We start from the raw sequence: 19,556 nt of genomic DNA, 5'->3' as shown, positions 1-19,556 counted from the left end.
ACACTGCTAACTGGAGCTCTCTGAACCTGTCATTCTAAGTGCTGCCTGATTCACAGAGCCTTTAGTGCTCCAAGAATCTGTTGAAGTGGTTGTGTCTAAAGTTTTTTCTTGTAACACTGTCATATTAATTTTCTGACAGCCCTGAACCAGTTATCCTGGATTCTACTACCTAGTGCATGGGTCTCATTCCTGATTTCTGATTGGATTTCTCCTCTGTTTCATTAGTTAGGAAACGTTTCCCATTTCTGAGATGTAAGATATGGTTGTTGCTTTGTCTTATTCTTTAGTTTTAAACATTTAAGTCTAGTCTATTTGTGATAGGTAATTTCAAGAAAAGTATTTAGGTAAATTTAGTTCTCTGATAACTTGATATGTCTAGAGAAAAAAGGAACTGTGTGTAAGATACGGTGAGCTTGAGATGTGGTGGATTTCCTGTCCAGGATGATATCTTTGAATCCTCAGTCTGCTCTTGTGGAAAGAGTGAAAGGCAAAGGATGGAGAAAGGTCGCAAAGCCTGTAGGGTAAGTGTTCCAGCAGGTTAGAGGGTGGTTCAGGGCTTTGGAGGAGAGACTTACTCATGATAAGCCAACATTGGGGTCTTGTGTCATCAGGTAGGAAGGAGGGAAAGGGGGCCATCTCTATTGTTCTACTAGAGGAGATTTTTAGAAACATGTGAAAAAATTCCATGAGTAGATAAAGAAATCCCTAGGGAAGAATCAACCTGGTTTAAGACAACAAGGTTAAGAGTTTTGCTCTGTGGTGATTGGTTTTCTGGTTTCTTTCACTTCAGATCTAATTTCACTGCCAGGTTATAAAGTTGGTCTTTGGAGGGTCATAGAAAGTGGATGAATATGAAAGCAACATGTTCAAGAGAACTGAAGCTGTCAGTGTAAGGCTACCTTGCCTGGATTGCACTTTCTGATCTTAAGGTAAATTGTATGGACTTCTAAGGAGAAGGCAGAGGAAGAAAACAGTGTGCAGTGTCGTGGTGGTAGTGGGGTTATGAAACTCAGAAGGTCATTCCTGCTTTTCCACTAAGTATTTACAGGATCTGGGGCAGAATGCTGATACTGGTTACAGCCCTTCATTTCTCAGGAAAATTTATGTAAAGGTAGCACACTTTGTGCCTCTTTCTGAAAGGTGGCAAGTGCTAAGAACCCCGGATAGAGCCAATGCACACAAGTTATCTTCTGTCTCTGACACTTGTTTAACTTTGGACAAATTACCTGATCCTTTTAAGAACTGATCTCCTCCTGTGCAATATTGGAATAATGATGTTGTTAGGAAGTGTTGTGATGATTAAATCAGGTAACTAAACAAAACACAGCGCCTGATAGATAAGCTAGGCAAATCTCCAACGGCTGTTGTTTGGTATCAGTGACAGGTAAATTATCGAACAGTGCCAGGCCTGGTGGCATGTGCCTTTAATCCCAGTACTCCAGAGACAAATCTCTGCTTTGAGGCCAGCCTGGTTTAAGAAGGGATTCTAGGACAGCCAGGGCTGTACAGAGAGACCCTGTCTTGAAAAACTAAACAACAACAACAAAAAAAAAAACAACACAAGAGCACAACGACAAAAAGCAAACAGATACATGGAGAAGTAACTGAAGGATGCTAGAGACAGGACTGATCCCTGGCTGGTTATGGCTGGGTTGATTTTAAACAAGCTTCTTCCATCACCCTGTTTCTGCTTCCTCGTTCAACCCAACTGTCAAGTTTTGGGGGGATGGTGTCATGGGCAACATCGCAATCTGTAACCTCACAGTCTCCCCACTAGCACAACAGAAGGGTCAGCTGGCTGAACTTGAGCTCCCTTTCCGACTCTTCATTGTTACTCTTGGAGATCGATCTTGGGTTCAGTTCTATATAGTGCTCATAATTATGCCTGTTCCAGGTCAGACAAGGCTCACACACCTGCACTTCTAGATGCCGTATCAAATCAGCGCTAGCTCATGGTCAAATGTAGACATGGCCTGTACCTTTCATTCTTCTTTAGTTCTTTCAAGTTTCTTTCTGACTTGGTAACCACTGTCGTCATCATTCCAAAAGCTTCTAAACTAGATGATACCTGAGATCCACAGTCACTTAAAGATAACATAAAAATACACTTGGAAATAAAGTTGGTGGAACAATATTTGAAGCTGTCATACCCCTCTCTTGATTGAGGTGTAATACAAAGCTTTGGTGCCAGGCGGCTCTGACTTGCATTGTTGAACATATCTCTAAATGTATATTTATATATAATATAGTAATATATTAGTGTATACATTATTATGTTAACAACATATAATACTAATATAATGTAAGAATAAGAAAATAAATAAATAACCAATATTAATAAATATATTAATTAATATATAATATCTATATATAATATTTACATATTATAAATAGATGTATAATCCTTTAGTTAATTAATATATATTATATTTCTATAATATATGTATATATGTATATTCTTTTAGTTAGGAAATAAAGCATTTCAGTGATTGAGGACTTCTGTTATATACAGGACTGAGTCACCTAACCTTTAAAATTCCTTTACTTTATATAACTTCCCATTGTTCCATGTTGTCACAGGAATGGGGTGCTCATGGAGTTGCTTGGGAATAATCTGGAGAGGGGATAGGAACGTATGAAGCTTTAAGGATTCACCTACGTGCCGGAACAAGAAATAATGACTATATCATGGAATAGGAAAAGAAGGTAAGAAGAAACTCAGGAAAAGTTATTAAACAGGAAGTATATAGCATTTGCTCTTATCAAGTGATGGCTGATATTTTAACAAACAGAAAAATTCCTCAAGCACCAACTAGAGAGATAGTCTTTCAGGCTTTGTGAAATAAAAAGGAAAAGCAAAATAACCAAGAATTTAGAATCTAAGTGTCCAAGTGCTGGTTAACCGAGAGTTGGCTCTACAAAGAACGAAAACATCTGTTGGCTTCATTGAAGGAAAAACAATCCCATTGGGTTTTTTACTGCAACAAACCCTGTTCTCAATTTTCTGGTTGGGAGTGATCCAGGAAAAAAATGACCTCTCCCATTCTGGTAATGAATTTCTATTCCCTTTTGAACTTTAAATATGTTAATTTAATCCCCAGATGGTCACCAAAAATATGTATTGTCAAACCCTCAATCTTGATGTATGCTCCAGAGCTGGTCCTACCCTGTTACTTCTTGCTCTCTTCCAAACATAGAGCTCACCAACGGGAAGATGGCCTGGCCTGGTCTAGCCCAGGCCTGCTCTTCCAGTGTTTACAAAAATTTTGCCTTTTTGTCACGATGTCCCTTCGCTGAGTGGAAGTGTTCCCAACTCTACAATTTCCAAGATTGGCTAGGAAGAGTCAGTGGAATGCTATCAAAACCACATCACTTCTCATTTCTGGATTAGAAATAGCCAGTATTCGGAACACATTATCCTACAATACAGTGAGTATCTCCCAACTAGGAAGCAAGTTAGGTATGAATTAATTCAAGTGCCTGTCTTCAGAGGAGCAAAGATGTGTAGTAAGTTCATCTTAAAGCAAAGGGACTGATATGATTCTGGGTATATGTGGAAGGCTGAAAGTGTACAGGTAAGTTTGCAGTCTAATGTGATGCTAGCCCTTGTTCTCTCTCACTGTTTAGTGGTCAGAACAGACCATTTATAAGGTGGGAAGCCAGCTCTCTAACACTGGATTTGCTGCCATTTGCTATGTTCTGGGACCTGTACAGAAGGAGGTTTAGAGCCTATAGGAGATTTGTTCCTGTCTCCAATATCATCTACACCTTGTCTCTAAAGCCATCCAAACCTTCTAGCTTTGAAGGGGATTAAAACAGCACATGTACAATTATTAGATGGATATCTGAGCATCAATACAAGCATTTATACAAACAAAGTATAAACTTCTGAGGGTGTGGTGGAATTGTTCAACACAGTTTGTAATCCATGATAGTGTAAACATTTGTGATAGGGTACCCATAAAGTAGGCCACAGACTTCCTCTCTTCCAGAAATGGATTGCTAATAGTAGGTTAGACAAGTCCACATTGCTGTAGCATGAAGATAGGCTGGCCACAGAGATTTGGCCATGCTCTATATCCAATGGTGATTTTCAGGTGTCTGTCTACATATTTGTTTTCTTTCTTGTTCTGCAAGCATTGGAACTGACCTATAATATAAAAATATGGACAGGATATTACCAGAAGCCATTGGCATTATCATAGGTATTTTCAATGCCAATAATATGCTCTTTTAATAAACCCGTTTCAAGCTCTTGGAATCTTTATCTCCTCATGTTCTTTCCCATTGGTTGACCACTTCCATTGGTCGATTCACTTTAAGTTTTAATAACTAAAGTTTTATCTCCTCCTATACATTAAGCTATGATCTATCAATTGCTTATCAGCTTCTACCCTTTTTGCTCTCTTCTGTCCATATCCCACTGTGTTTATAACTCAAGTTTCTTCTTTCAGCATTCCATGCCCTCAATCCTGCCCTTTTTCCTCATGGATAATCCTTAGCTGTGGCTTTGGTACTTATCCAAACAGGGAATGAAGCTGTCTACCCATTGTCTTTCTGCAGCTACCCGTCTGGAGCCTAGGACCAGCCTGGTTATTTGCTATTTTTAATTCATTGCTCGACTACCCACTATTGCTGTAAAGCAATCATCATCCTTTAATCTCACGATGTCTTTTTGGTAATATGTATCATTTAAAAATCTGTCCATCCCTATTTTCATTCCCTATCTAGATCAGCTTTCTCTACTCTCTTAAGCTGCCCTTACAATTATTGCTGTCCCCTGATTTACAGGAACAATAAAGGCCACCTCCTATAATATATCAGAAGCAGAAGGACTCCATTTTATGACATATTTATCTTCTTACCACCCCACCTCTTTATCAGCTACAATGAAAGAGGTGTTCCTCTCCTGTGTTGCTGAAGCCACTTCCATGGGATTATATAATTTAAGAAAATGGTGGTTTCACCTGTGTTTTTGCATCCTCCTCTCCAGTGCCATGGCTTAGATAACTATGTTCCAACATCTACCTTCATAATTTCATCACATAAATCTTCTTCATGGAATCATCCTTACATACATTTTGGGCAAGAGATAAAAACATTTGTGACCTATGTGTACTACATGCTTTAAGACTCCACTTCGGATACTGCACTGCAAAGCCACCCAAGATTTATACTCTTTATTTAATATTTTTAAATTTTTCCTGTTAGTCTTTATCAAACCAGAATTTAAGAGAACAAGGTCCACATTTACCCAAACATGGGACAATGGAGTCCAATCTCAGTTTGTTAATAATTCTCTGATAGGAGAGGAGGAAAGATATCAGAAATGTTAACACAAACTGAACCTCAAAAGACAGCCAACAAAGAAGAATTATCCTTAAGAATAGGAAGCCCTTTGCTGTGAACCAATCTATTTCAGCAATGTTCGATTAAATTTACACATGAGCCTGACCCAGAGACTTTCAGTGTAATTGCCAAGTCTTCCCTAGAGGGAAGGAGTGCCCCAGATAGGTAAAGCTGAGCCAGCCCTCATGAATGAAATCTTCAGGACCCTGAAGTGGAGCACTCACACTATCAGACACACAGAGTTCAAGCTGTAATCAAGTGAAGCCAAACTTGTAAGCCATTTTGAGGAGAAGGATGTAATTTTAAACTTATAAAGCCCATCTCACCAGCTTCTGTGATGGACATATCCTTGCAAACGGTAGATGAGCTTCTAAGCTGCTTGCTAAAGATCCTTCTCCAGAAATGCTAATAGTTCCTTCTTAACCGGAAAGAATGGAAACTTTGGGAAAGAAGTACTTAGGACATAAAATTCATACCATGGGAGTTTCCTAATCTCTCTACGACCTTGTGAGAAATTCCCACTCAGGGAGAAGTGTATCAGGATTCTCAGTAAGGAGCCAGGCAACCTTTGGCTTGAGTCAAGCTTCAGGTATTTCTTTAAGCCTTGGGTTCCTCACATGTAAATGAGGAGAATGGTAATGTTCGCCTCAAAGAGCTGCTTCAAGGATGGTTCTCATGTGTTGAGCTGGATAAATAAGACTTTCAACTATCATCTCTTTGCCGTGGTATTTTTGTCATTTCTTCCAAGACCCCAACTGGTTCATTTTGGGAAGGATATTTGCCACTGGGAATGATATTGCAGGTCATGCCTGAGTCCAAGAGGGTAAAAGGAAATCACAGTGGCTACTTGAATGTACTGGCATGACATTAGCAGACCTTGTTCCCTTAGGCCCAAACACAAGGAGCAGCCAGTTCTTTGTGGTAGGAAAATCTGAGGTCTTCCTGGACTGGGTTACCCACAGAGGAATGGCTCACTGGAGAGCCACAGTGAGGAGAGAAGACTGGACTGGTGGGGAACACCCAAGGGGGAATCTCAACCCAAAGTGGAGAAGGATTTCTTATGAAGCAAGGTAGGTCTTAATTTGCAAAAAGCAGATCATGGATCAGTATATGCCTTTCCACTCAATAAAATAAAACATCCATTCTGAATAGTTTCTGTAGTTGTGTGAAGTAGCTATGCCTAGAGTCATGTATAAACATAACTGTCTCTGTATTTATACTTATAAACACATTAGTTCTTTTTGGTTTTATGACTAACTATCTGATAGAAGCAATTCAAAGGATGACAGCTTTACAAGCTCTCTTTTCAGGGGATTCTTTAATGGACATTAAGGGGAGGAAGGAATGGATGAGAACAGCATCCTCCAAGGTGGTGGGGTCTTGTGTCGTGGCTCTTATTGTTATTATATTAATAATAATAATAATAATAATAATAATAATAATAATTACTATTATTATTATTATTATTATTATTATTATTATTATTATTATTATTATCTTATTGGGTCTAGGAGATCTTCAGCAGAAAAGGAGTTGTCCTGTAACCCTCAAATCCTCCACATATGGCCTATGCCTTCTAGTGTATTCTAGCATATTCTAGTGTACTCTAGTGTACTTTAACTGGGGCTCATTTTCAAAAGTCCCACAGATTCTTAAAACGGTGTCACCAGCAAGGCACCAAGTGTTCAAATACAAGAGCCAGTATGGAGCATTTCACATTCAGACCATAACAAATATATCAGTATTGATAACTACAATCGATTACCTATATCTGGGACCTTTATCTCTGTCTAGAATGAATGTCAAAGCTATCCAGTGAAATGTTTCCATAAACTATCTTTGGATGGGGCACATATCAATATTCAGAAATTTTATTTTGACATTCTGGTCTGTGTTTTCTGATGAGACTCTATATCATTTGTATTAAGACAATAATAGAGTGTTGATCTGGTAAAAGAAGATGAAAGGGAAAACACTGAGATTGTCATAGTCTTTTTCAAATCTCTTTATCCTTGGTAAGAAACATCATGGAGGAGATCGCGTCACTGCTGTGGAGGGATAGGTTGGTCCAGCTCACTGCTGTGGAGGGATGGGTTGGTCCAGCGTCACTGCTGCGGAGGGATAGGTTGGTCCAGCGTCACTGCTGTGGAGGGATGGGTTGGTCCACGTCACTGCTGTGGAGGGATAGGTTGGTCCAGCGTCACTGCTGTGGAGGGATAGGTTGGTCCAGCGTCACTGCTGCAGAGGGATAGGTTGGTCCATGTCACTGCTGTGGAGGGATGGGTTGGTCCAGGTTATGAAAAATTACTAAATCAGCTTGTAGATTCCCAACTCTGCTATTTGTTTTTTTCCCTTACAGACTTTATTTCCAGGTTATATTCTATATAATATGATTTCTTAATAAGTAAAACAAAGACTGTTTCCTCCTACTCTTGGTTCATATCTCAGCTTTTTCCTTGGCGAGGAACTTTGATCATTTGATTAGAGATGGTGAGTTTTTAATGATGCCTCAAAAGAGGAGATTTGATATAGGACTCCCAAATCCTATATCAAGCATCCATTTTTTTTAAAAAAAGTTTCACCTGTACTTATTACATAAGCATTGTCTAGGTCATGAGTTTTAGATATTTCTTTTGAGTGTTGCAGGCACACATTTAACCCTAGAAGGCTGGAGGATCTGTTATGGGGAGTATGAATATGTCTGAATCTAGTGGGAAATGAATTGTGATTACATTGTAACGTGCTGGGCAGCATCCTGGCTCTGTGGGGGCTCTTGACCTCCACTGGAAACAATGCCAGAAGCAGTGAAGTGAGCAATAGGCCAGAGCCCAGTATTCTTCTTGCTCTTGCTTTGAAGATGGTTTTCCTTCAGCTCCATCACAGGTCCCCTACAGAGCACAGCCTTGTCTCCACATCTATGTAATTAACCCTAGAGGTCACCTGTCTTAGGGTCTCATGAACCCCACAACTTCAAAACAGCTAAGTTGCAGTTTTTATTTCTCTTAATCCCAGAAAGTCCCTTGTCGTAGGCCATTACCATCCACCCAGCCATCAGGCTCCTGAGGCCATTTTTTCACATCCTCTGTTGCCTGTTTCCCCGTATTCAATCAGTATCCCCAGTTCCACCAAATTTACCTGTTCCCCACCCTGCTCCAACTCCATGACCTTGCTTTAGGTCCTCATCATTCTTGAACCATTCTCAATAGGCATCAATCTATTTTGATGCGTGTTTTTCTCTTGAACTACATACAGACTTTTGTTTTAAAATTGCTCAAACTAGAAAAAAAAAAAGTCATGCCAGGAAAGGCCAGGAGTAAATGGATGCCTAATAAAATGAGATTTGGGGGTAACAACAGTTTAAAGGGCCATGAAAGAGAAGTGACATCGCTGTCCTTTGAAAATTGCTGGCAACTAGCTTCTTTTGGCGGCAGGGGGAAGGGAGTATTGCTATTGCTGAATTAGGCCCTTTTTCTGAATTTCACATACAGCATGTGCTACACAACAATTCTGTTACTGAAATACTTGCTTTCTACTCACCATTTAGGACAAGCTACTGCTAGAAACAAATCAATACTGACACACCAGGAGCTCAACAATTCCAGTAGTGGTTAGCATGCATTTTGCAGAATTCTGCCAAACAAAGGGACTAACTAGTCTGTGGGGGTAAGTACATGATTGAGAATTGAGGAACAACACAGTTGATGTGTTTAGAGTTAATTCAGACATGGTACTATAATGTAGTGTAATATAATGTAATATGGTAACACACATCGGTGCATTTTATTTCTAAGCTATGAATGCACTGGCAAAGCATTTCATTGACAATGGAGAGAAGTGAGCAGCAGATAAGACAGCTAAACACCCCAACCTTGAAAAGCCCAGTGATGATGGCCTTTACCAGTGCCCCACCCCCCACCTCCTAGATCCCACGATGAAGTACCACTTGCCTGTACTTCCAATACTTGGCAGCAAAATGAAGGACCCAGAGAAACAAGGGAAACAGAACAGACATGTGTTAAGTGGGAAGTTAAAAGGCAAGGAAAAAGACACATCGCCCATCCAAAACCCCAGACACGTGGGCAACTCCCTCAGATCATTGACAGATTGAACAAGGGCAACCAGCACCACCAAACTTAGACACAGGTACCTCGTTCACTCAAAATACAACGCACAGGAAATTAATGGCTAGTTGAAAAATTACCAGAAGAAAACCAATGAAAACCGCTCTCTGCCTCATGCATCTCAAGAACTGACACACAATCTTTGTTCACCCAGGTGACCACTCTATGAGAGGTGAGCAGACATGCACCTGATCAAGGACATCAAATGGCTTTACAGTGGAACTTTGAACACTTTCTTTTGAGCTATAAATCATGCTCCTGAGGGTTCATTTGACCCTGTAAGGCTTATGACCCCAGATCCCAAAAGTTCTGAGGTCATGCCCTTTCTTCCTAGACACAATGTCAGATACATAAAATCTGCCATGTTACATTTTATATTTTGAAGTATGGAGTCATTTTATAGATTCTCTTGAGATAATAAGTTATTAAAATGGTTTCTACCAAGATTTTACACTAGCTCAAAATTCAATTCAGCTTTTTATTTTTATTTTTATTTTTTTTAATATTTTCCTACTGTGTTTGGCACACTGATGTATTACATAAAGCCACCCTTTCTGTCAGTCATTGTGACTAGCATCTATGGAGTAAGCACTCCCTACCCTAGTCCCTTTGTTCCGTAGAGAACAAACTAGATGTCAATACTGCCTTGTTGCAATGTGTTTGGGAGGGAACTTCTGCAAAATGCAATGTGAGAAGTTCTGTTTTGTTTATGAAGAGAGCAATGACTCCTCCAAGAGTCAAGGGGACGTTTTAGAGTTAAACACAGGATTTGAAGTGAAGAATTTTACTGCTGGCTCGTGATGTTCACGCTGATTCTTTCATTGGGTATCACAAAGCCTTCATCTGGAAGATGGCAAATACCACAGTCCTCTCCAAGATGAATCCCACCCATGTTCTCCTGGCAAATCTAGATAACATCCCTTAACTTTCTAAGTCTCTCTGACATGAAACTTCAGTATTCTGACCAGCCGCCTCAAGTTGGCTGGTTGGGCATCCCAAGTTCTTTCCTAGCCCTCCAGGACCAGCTTAAGAACTGAGGCAGTTCTTTGCGTTGAAATAATCTGTGGTATTGCAGTGTGAGAGCTGAGAGGCTTCTTCCATTTATTCAAAGGTAGAGCAATAAGGGAAGGAACCATTGAGGTTTCTTGACTTTGTCAAGCAGCTACACATTGTAGTGATTTTTTTAAATCATAGTTTACAGTAGAAAAATAAGAAAAAATCTTAAAAAATGAATTCAGACTTGCCCTAAAACTTTCCTTTTACTAACTTGTCCATAAAAATTATGCTATCAACATCCACCTTTGTGAAACCTGCTGGTAGTGTTTTGAAATTCTGGATACATTCATGTCCTAACTGAGCTTGAAACACCCCTTTCTTTGAGGCAGGGGGAAAGCATGTCTGTAAGCTGACAGTACAAAGCTCCCGAGCATAGCTGGCCTGTCTTTGCCAGCCCAGATTGTAGAGATACTTAGATCCAGGCCAGTGTGTCACACCAACTAAGATTTAGGACTAGTGAGTGACATTGAGTATTACCCAAATGCCATCTTGGGCTCTTGGTGGAACTGCCTCTACTGCCCATGCCTGGTTCAGATTGCTTGTTCATCCCTTTCAAACTGTCCCATACTTGGCCTGCATGGTGACCTCACATAGGCCCTGTGACATATCAAAGTAAAAGCAATCTATTTTGATCCTATTCAATTTGATTGAATTATACTCAAACTAAAGACTCCTGCAAAACTATTAAATATTCAGAAGAGGGCTTTGTGAGGTAAATACAGGATCTATAATAAAATATAGCTAATAATCACCTTCTTTACTTTTAAAAAACGTATTATCCTCACTTATGATCTTAATTACTATTTAATCATCTCTGTGAAGTCTGCCCATGACACCCATAGAATAGAAGAAGAAATAAATGATTAGAGAAATCAGATCACCCAAAGACTGCAAGCTGGTGTTTGGTGCTGCTTTGTAGAGCCAAGATGGCCACAGGGAACTGTAAAAAAAAAGATGGAACTTTAAGGCTCTGTTGTTTCAAGGAGTCCAAGGCTCACGGGAGGCGCAAGCAAACATTAACCCATACGTAGTGGTTAGAACAAAAGCCCAGCGGAAGTGCAGAACAAGATGTGAGGTCAGAGAAGGCAGTTCAGAAGAGTGATTCTTGACCAGTTTTTCCCCTGATGAACAGGGATGTATCACAAGGTTACAATCAGAGTAGTTAGCACTAGAACAACGTTTACTGGACAAGCAATACTTTTCATTCTGTAGAGCTGCGGGGTTGCGGATATGGCTTAGAGAACTTGTCTAGCATGCTGAGAGCCATGGGTTTGATCTGTGGAGCCACAATCCACACACCAATAAACACAACAAAAGCAACACGGTGTGCTTGTCTCTAGTCTAACATCCATCATCTGCCTCAATGACTCTTGTTCCAAGCCTTAAAAGAGGCTAAGGCATCGATGCTATCAAAATATGATGGGTATATGGATGAAATTCTCCAAGAATTAGTAAAAATATATTGTATTTTGAAAAAAAGTTAGAGAGACCCATAGGAACTTAAAGGAGAAGTGAATTCTGGACCTATCTGATTTAATAAGCAAGCCTACGATACACCAGGCTATGCCTCTGATTCCATTAGAAAAGTCTTGATGATGGTCTTGACACTTGGAGTAGAAGAAAGAAAGAAAAATGAATTCCATGGTCAGACTTCAGACACGGTCTCATTCCTTGTTGGGAGCTGACTTTTAGCAGAAAGCGGCTAGATCAACTTTGCAGCCATCTGGAACCATATACCCTGATGAAAGACTTGGTTGTCAAAAGCCTATAACAGCTAAAGCACACTCTGATAAATATATTGTTTATCCCACATAGCTTGTTTTGCTGTTTAGTGACCGCAGCTGTATGGTGCACGTGGTAAAATGTTTTCACCTGTGTTCTCCTGCTTGTGTCTATAAATACCTCAGAATTCCCTTCAATAGAAGAGACTCAAAAAGAGAGACTTGATAAAAGAGAGACTTGATAAAGGAGACTTGATAAAGAAAAGACTTGATCAGACTTTTTGTCTTGTCTCCATTCTTCGAGTCTCTTCCCCTTTATCCCCAATCTCTCTCTCGCTAGACCCTGACCCTCGGACCGGAGCGGCAGCTTGGGCCAAGACACAGTGGCCGCCAAGCGTGGAGCAGAGCAGGCCACAACATTTTGGTCCACAAAGCCGGGTAGTACGGGCCGGGACAATTCCTATCTAAGCTGTCTTCCTAGTTCAGAACCCTAGCAGCCAAGGTATATTTAGGTTTCAACATAACTCTCTGCTGAAGACATTATTCTCTGTAGATTATTGGTTTCCTTGGGTTTCATAAATGTCTAATTTAGTTTTGATGACATGGAAACTACAGTTTAAGTGGAGAAGCTGTTTTGTAGTTTGGGGGTTTAACTTCTTAATAAAGGAGGTGCATTTGTGTATCAGGTGGTGGGAGTTTGCTTACAGGAACTAAGTAAAGAGGCATGATGCTACTAACCCATGTTGGCCTTTTATAGCAGCCATAAAAACATTACCTCAAATGTAGTGTCTCACAACAATAAAGTCAGTTTTATCACTACAGTTTTGAGAACCAGACAGACAAAATGACAGTATCCTCAGGGCTATGCTTCCTCGGAAGGCTCCAGAAGAAATTCTGCCCTTTTTTTTTTTTTTTTTTTTTTTTAGCTTCTGGTGCTTTGGGCTGTACTATGGGTTAAGACCTGTAACCATTCTCTGCCCAGTCTCCAGCTGTTCTCATATTCTTCAGTCCATTCTCTGTGTATCCTCTATAAAGTTGTTAAATGGAAGGCCTACCTAGGTAATCCAGGGTAGTCTCCTACAAAAGTCTCTGATTTAATCACATCCAGATCATTTTCAAAATAAAGTTCCATTTACAGGTTCCACAGAATAGACTATAGACTTATCTTTTGCAGGTCAGGGGACACTACTCACTCTATTAATGACCCATGGTTAGGAGAGCTGAAAATAGCAGAGTTGCATTTTCAGGGAAGATGATGGAAGTATACTCTTATTTCCTTCACCGCAAGAGGAATGTTATTCACAATCATGTTTTAGAGGTCAAAGAAGGAATCCCATACTGATAGGACAAACTCCAGCTGTACCTAGGAGATGTGCTCTGATTTCTTTCTGTTTGTAGTGTTTTCATATGTTTGAGTTAGTTTAGTATGTTAAAAATATGCATTTTTTTTTTTTTACACCAAAGTCCTACATTCTGGCTCCTCTCATAAAATCAGCTCCTAATTTCTTCTTGGCAACACAGCTGGCAGGAGCTTCTTATGACAAGGCTGTGGTTCTCATCACTGCTTCCTGCCTGTCCCAGGACCATCGTCCTAGTTGCTTGGCCCTGGGAATCTTGGCTGGGAGGTTTCTATCCATGGGCACAGTAGAAAGGCAGCTTAGCACTGGGGCAGAAATGCAAGCAGTGGCTCAGACTCAGGGAACTAAACTCTGGCCATGGTTTACAAAAGAGTCTGCACAGAGGAGGATCATGTACCATTTTTGAATAACTTGATGTATTCATGGGTAGCCAAATCCATAATCCAAAGATCTCCATTCCTGTTCGTCTACGATGGAACGCACAGTTTAATACGTTTCCCTTCCCGGAACAGTTTAACTTCTTTCAAGCTTAGTCTTGTGTAAACACGATTTATAATCTGAAGTTTTGCAGCATCAACTTAGTTCCAGAAGATTTGCTTATTGCTTTTTGGACTATGTGTTTTATCTGTTTTATAATGCCACTTATATAACATGATGAATATCTTCCTGCTGCTGGGAAAGTTCTTTCGTTGCAGCTTATACGCACAGAGCTCGACTGAGCTAATTCTCCTAATACTGCTTTGCCAATATCCCTTTCCTGGGACATGTGAGATGTGGGGATCTCTTTTTAAAGTATTTTTTCTTCTTTTAAAACACATACACAACTGCTTTCTTTGCTCTTAAAGTTCATATCATGCCAAGTGGAAAACAGCCTTGAACCACAGAGTTGTGTAGAGACCTTCAAAACAGAACAGTAATCTACTATTCACAATTAGACTGAGTGTTGGCAGTGAAGGATTAAGGAAGCATTGACCCCGAGGTGTTCCAACAGAAGTATTTTCCCCTAGGATTAACTGTTCTTACACAGCCTTCCTCATGCCATGCTGAACTTTTTAAAAAGGCATGGTTTCTATCTGAAGCATGGAAATAATATTTCAATTTTAATGATGAACAAAATCAGATTTTCATTTTATATGCTTCTTCAGATAGAATCCAGGCTTAGAGTCATGCACACCCACTTTTTGGTGGGCCAAATCTGCTCTATCTTTAGATATTGAAGAGCTACTCTGTCTGTCTAGTGTGTATGTGTGTGTGTGTGTACATGTGTGTGTACTGTATACCTGTATGTGTAAGTGGACATACATATGTAAGTATAGAGGCCTGAAGTTGATATGCAGTTTTTCTTAATTGCTTTCCAACTTACTTTTTGAGACAGGGTATCTTGTTGAACTAACAAGACCCTGGGATCACCTGTCTCCATGACTTACCTTCTATCACCTGTGGTGCTGGAGTTACAGACGCAGCTAACACATCCAGCATTTTTGTGGGTATGGTACACAGAAAGCAAGTGATGTACATATGAAGTTAGCACTTAAACATCTCAATCAAAGTCGACTCCACAGGAGGGCTAAGACGAGCTACCAAACGTGTCACAGCGCTCATGCACCTGCTTCAGCGTGCCCACGGCGACAATGTTTTTATAGCGCACACCATACAGAAGTGGCCAGCTTAAAAGTGCCTGGATAACATCTTTTCAAATCAAACTTCAGTTGCACATGTGGGCACACCCATCCATCTCACTGATGGTGCCTCTGAAGAAATTCTTTCAAGCAAGGTAAAACAAATGTGCTTACTTTTGATCTTTTATTAGAAATTTGAAAGAACTCATTGGTCAAGAGTTGTCATGGGTCTTCTGAAGACCGCATGGAGAGTTTTCTTTGTTAACTTACTGTGAGGAATGCTTACCTAAGATCCTGGAGATATGGCCTAGATTGAGCAACAGGCAGGCAGGAGAGGGGGAAATGCTGACTGGCAAAAACCTCATCCTTGACACACCTGCCATTGGTTTTGTGAATAATGAATTTCATTCCTGTAAATGATTTTGAAATGCTTATAGTTCCAGGGTCATTGATGATGATAAATAGGTATCTCTGGAGATCCTGTAGCTCAATCAATCTTCATTTCTCAAATCGTTGCTTCCTTTTAGAGAAAGCAGATGTGGCCATTAACTGTGGGTGAGCTGTGGTTGACTAAGCCGAGGTTGGCAAAGAAATGATTTATAAAATGCACATTCCATTATGTGCGGGCCACTCATGATGCATTGGTTCATTCATTTCTTCTAATGGTGTGAGCTGAGAATGTCGCTCAGTGGTAGAGCTTGATAAGCACATGTGGGGAAACGAGCTTTAATACTCAATACTGGAAAAACATTTCTTGAGCCACAAACACTTAAGTTTGAAAGCTTTCTCACCGAGACCTGTAGATTATAATCTCCAGATGAATTAAGTGGATTGTAAAACACCTTCATTAATGTTCTTTCTTTTCTTGTGATACAGGGTCTTATAGAGCTCATTCTGGCCTCAGATTTATTACTTAGAGTGACTACAACCTTTTTCTTGCTGTCTCCAACTAGTGAGTATTGGGATTCCAGAAATAAACTACCATCTAGTTTATTCGATGTTGGCCATCAAATCTGGGCCTTGAAGCACAGTGGGCAAGCAGTCTCCCAACTAGTTACATCTCCAGCCACTTATAAGTATATTCCTCATTGTCTTTAAGCTACGAAGTGCTTTAAGTGCTGTGAAGTTCACTGGGCATAAACTTAACAACTGTCTAATAGGTATCTGCAATTGCAGAGGGTTCAAGACAGAAGAGGATGGATTAATACCATGCCATTTCAGCATCCAGATGGCCCAGGGCATAATAAAGGTGGTGGATGGTGTAATGTACCATCAAAGGAGAGCAGAAATAGCAGGGTTGGAGTGTTTGACCCAAAGAATGTGACAGTATGATGAAGGCAACACAAACCTAAGTCACTTAGCAGTAATGCAGTGAAAGCTGATGAAACCCAGGCTGACTGGACCCTGAAAATGAATCTGTTTGAGGCAGCATTTTGACATCCAAGCATCAGCTTTTCTGCATATAAAATGGGTATAATAACAGTAGCTATCTCATATGGTCGTTCCGAGGGCTGCAGGACACAGCAAACACCGTGATTACGCCCATTATCCTAATGCCTGTATGTCACAGTGGAAGTTATATTTCTAGTCACATTTTCTCCAGTTTTAGCAGTACTTCCCAACTGCCCCTGATTTTGAAATCCATTGTAAACAAGTGCTGGACAAAACAGAGTTAGATGTGTTAATTTTTTCCCCCCAACTGCAGCACAAAACTGCCCCTTTCTGCCTCTTGTCTCCATGAATTTTTATCAGTTGAACTCAGAACAGGCTCTTCTAAGTCATTATGAGATAAAGTATTTTAATTGGAATGCGTACTTGATTTGACAGCTACTGAATCTGGCAGGGTCCCAGATTTCCAGATTGATAACTTAACAGTCTCTCAACCCTTCTGTGTTTCCATGAAAACCCTAGTCTTTGTTGTATTCCCACACCCTGAGATTTGAAGGTCTTTGATGTGAGCCATTTTGCAAATTTCTGGCAGTTTTCCAACATAAATCATTGTCCCTAGAGGCTAGTTGTTGGCCTCAGTTGTTATACAAGAAATCCCTCCCCATCACCACTGTTCTAATGATAGGATACAGAGCAGGTATGACTTCAGTATAGGCAGCATGCAGGCTCTCCGTCTCCACTCCACTGGGAACTTTTGGTCAAGTAGATGTTTTGAGGTCTTCTAAGGAGGGCACACAGAGGTGAGGAACAAGAGGTGAGGCAGCAGCATCTGGCTGCATTGGAGATTGTGTTTGTGGCCTTCACAGGCCCTCCTCACTGAGCTATGCCAGTGTTTTGCAAGGTAGTATTGCCTTCTGTCCACTATTCCCAGAAGACACAGAAGAATCTTTTACCCTGACCTATAGGCTGCTGACAGGATTCTGCTGGTGTTACAACACAGGCTTCAACTTGTGTTCCTTCTGCTCAGGTTCCCTCATCTGCTCAAGGCAGATGCCAGCAAACCTGTTCCAGCTGGCTTCCTGACCTGCTTCCAAGGCTGGTCTTCTGAGATTGGGCTTTTGCTGGTAAAATAGAGTATGTGAATGTGTGTGTGTGTGTGTGTGTGTGTGTGTGTGTGTGTGCATGCTTGAGCATGTGTGTGTGTGTGAGGAGAGAGGAATGAAAAGGTTATTGAGAAACCTTGAGAACAGCCTAGAAGGCAGCTGCTGTCTATGCAAGTGAGTGCTGAGTTTGGCTCCTGGGCTCACGGGGCAACTAATGAATTCTCTCTCTGCAGCTCTTGCTCCTGCACTGGCGTTAGCTCCCCTGTGCTGTGCCTTCCCGAGGTCTGGCCACAGCACTCAATAAAGTCAACCCAGGGAAGGACTCTTTAACAATCCACTGATCCCCAACCTAGTCCACAGACACTTGAACCACTGGAGACAGAAAGTGTTTAATCCTTACCCAAGAAGGAACACTCCAAATTCCTTATGCTCTCTTAATTAAGTGCCTGGACAATATTTGTATCAACAGAGAAAACGTTTTAGAAACTGAGAGAGTGAGGGAAAGAGAGAGAGAGTGAGGGAGAGAACATTAAATGTTTGTTGACAGAAAAGAGACTGAAGGAATGTTGCCACTTTTTGGTTTGTTGGAAACTTATATGCTCAGGTTTTTTTCTGGGGCCACAAAGTCCCTACCTTTTCCTATAAGATTTGGAGTGTTATTGTTATTCTAAGAGCAAATGAATCAGTTTTTTTTAACATCCTAAAATTTTCATAATAAAAACTATAAAGCATGTTTTCTAAAAGTGATTTTGATAAAAAAAATTTTTTCCCATTTGTATTTGTAACTATGAAGATCTGTAGAAGCAATATTTAAAAAATTCAATCATCTGACCTTCATTTGCCCTGAATAACTTTAGGAAAAGAAGAAATATTTTCTATTCCTTGTGCAATTTATCTTCATAGCTATCTCTTTGCACTGGAGTTTTTCTTCTGCTGACAGCAACTTAACTTGCAGCCTGCTCCAATGACACGAGCTGCAGAGCTGTGGGATTATTTTAATTAGCAAAGTCAGATATATTTGAAAAAGACTCCAGAGTTAGATAGTAAGTGTGATGCCATTGGTTCCCTGATTTTGGCATCGAATTGTGCTTATATGACTATTTCATGGAATATGGACAAAGTGTACAAAGAAATTCTTTGTTGGTTTTGCAATTTCTGTACAACGGAGACTACTTCAAAATAAAAGCTTAGAGGAAGAATACTTTAAAAGTTGATTTAATATAGCCGAACTTTGTGTTTACCATCTAAATTCCAGAATGATCATTATTCTATTCTATCTGCCTTATATTTTTTAAAACAGCCAGGCATGATGGGGCATGCTTTTATTCCAGAACTCTGGACGCAGAGGCAGGCATATCTCTGTGACATTGAGGCCAGCCTGGTCTACAAAGCAGTGAACTCCAGGACATTCTGGGCTACATTGTGAAAAAAAAAAATCACCACTACCACCAAAACAAAACAAAAAATATTTGTAAAGATTTATTAAGGGCACCTTAGTTGAATCTACTCTTTCAAGTACCCTCATAGGCAAGCATAGAAGCCGGCAGTTGTGTTTCCTCTCCAAAGCTTAGTCCTGGTGAACTTTTAATAGTTTGTCTCATTGTTCATTGTTTCAAAGATTATGGAGGCTGAATATATTTTTATAGTTTTTTTTGACCACCAGGTTTTCTCTTCTTTATATTGTTCATGTTAGCTGCTACTATGTTTTCTTTTCTTTTATAGAAGTATTTATTTATTTTATGTATGAGTACACTGTCTTCAGACACACCAGGAGAGGGAAAAGATCCTGTTACAGATGGTTGTGAGCCACCATGTGGTTGCTGGGAATTGAACTCAGGAC

At 40.2% G+C, this 19,556-nt stretch overlaps 1 protein-coding gene and 1 long non-coding RNA gene across 5 annotated transcripts in view; one reads left to right on the top strand and one right to left on the bottom strand.

Moving 5' to 3' along the window:
* The first annotated feature begins 790 nt into the window (after positions 1-790).
* On the top strand, positions 791-9,774 carry LOC143435101 (uncharacterized). The gene is made up of 3 exons (XR_013105101.1): positions 791-929; positions 2,581-2,706; positions 8,894-9,774. It is a non-coding gene; the product is annotated as an uncharacterized LOC143435101 (long non-coding RNA).
* LOC143435099 (uncharacterized) overlaps positions 7,133-19,556 on the bottom strand; it is a 135,596-nt gene continuing 123,172 nt past the window's right edge. The window contains exon 8 of one of the 4 annotated variants that reach the window (XM_076916264.1): positions 7,133-7,618. In XM_076916264.1, coding sequence (XP_076772379.1) covers positions 7,613-7,618 — 6 coding nt within the window. In that variant the 3' untranslated portion in view covers positions 7,133-7,612. The remainder of the gene's footprint in view (positions 7,619-19,556) is intronic. The other 3 variants (XM_076916265.1, XM_076916273.1, XM_076916272.1) reach the window with 3 other exon arrangements.

This window comes from Arvicanthis niloticus, chromosome 19 (assembly GCF_011762505.2).
Source record: "Arvicanthis niloticus isolate mArvNil1 chromosome 19, mArvNil1.pat.X, whole genome shotgun sequence".
NCBI classification, from domain to species: domain Eukaryota; kingdom Metazoa; phylum Chordata; class Mammalia; order Rodentia; family Muridae; genus Arvicanthis; species Arvicanthis niloticus.
Note: the sequence above shows the minus strand (reverse complement) of the source record. Positions and strands in the feature narration are given on the sequence as shown.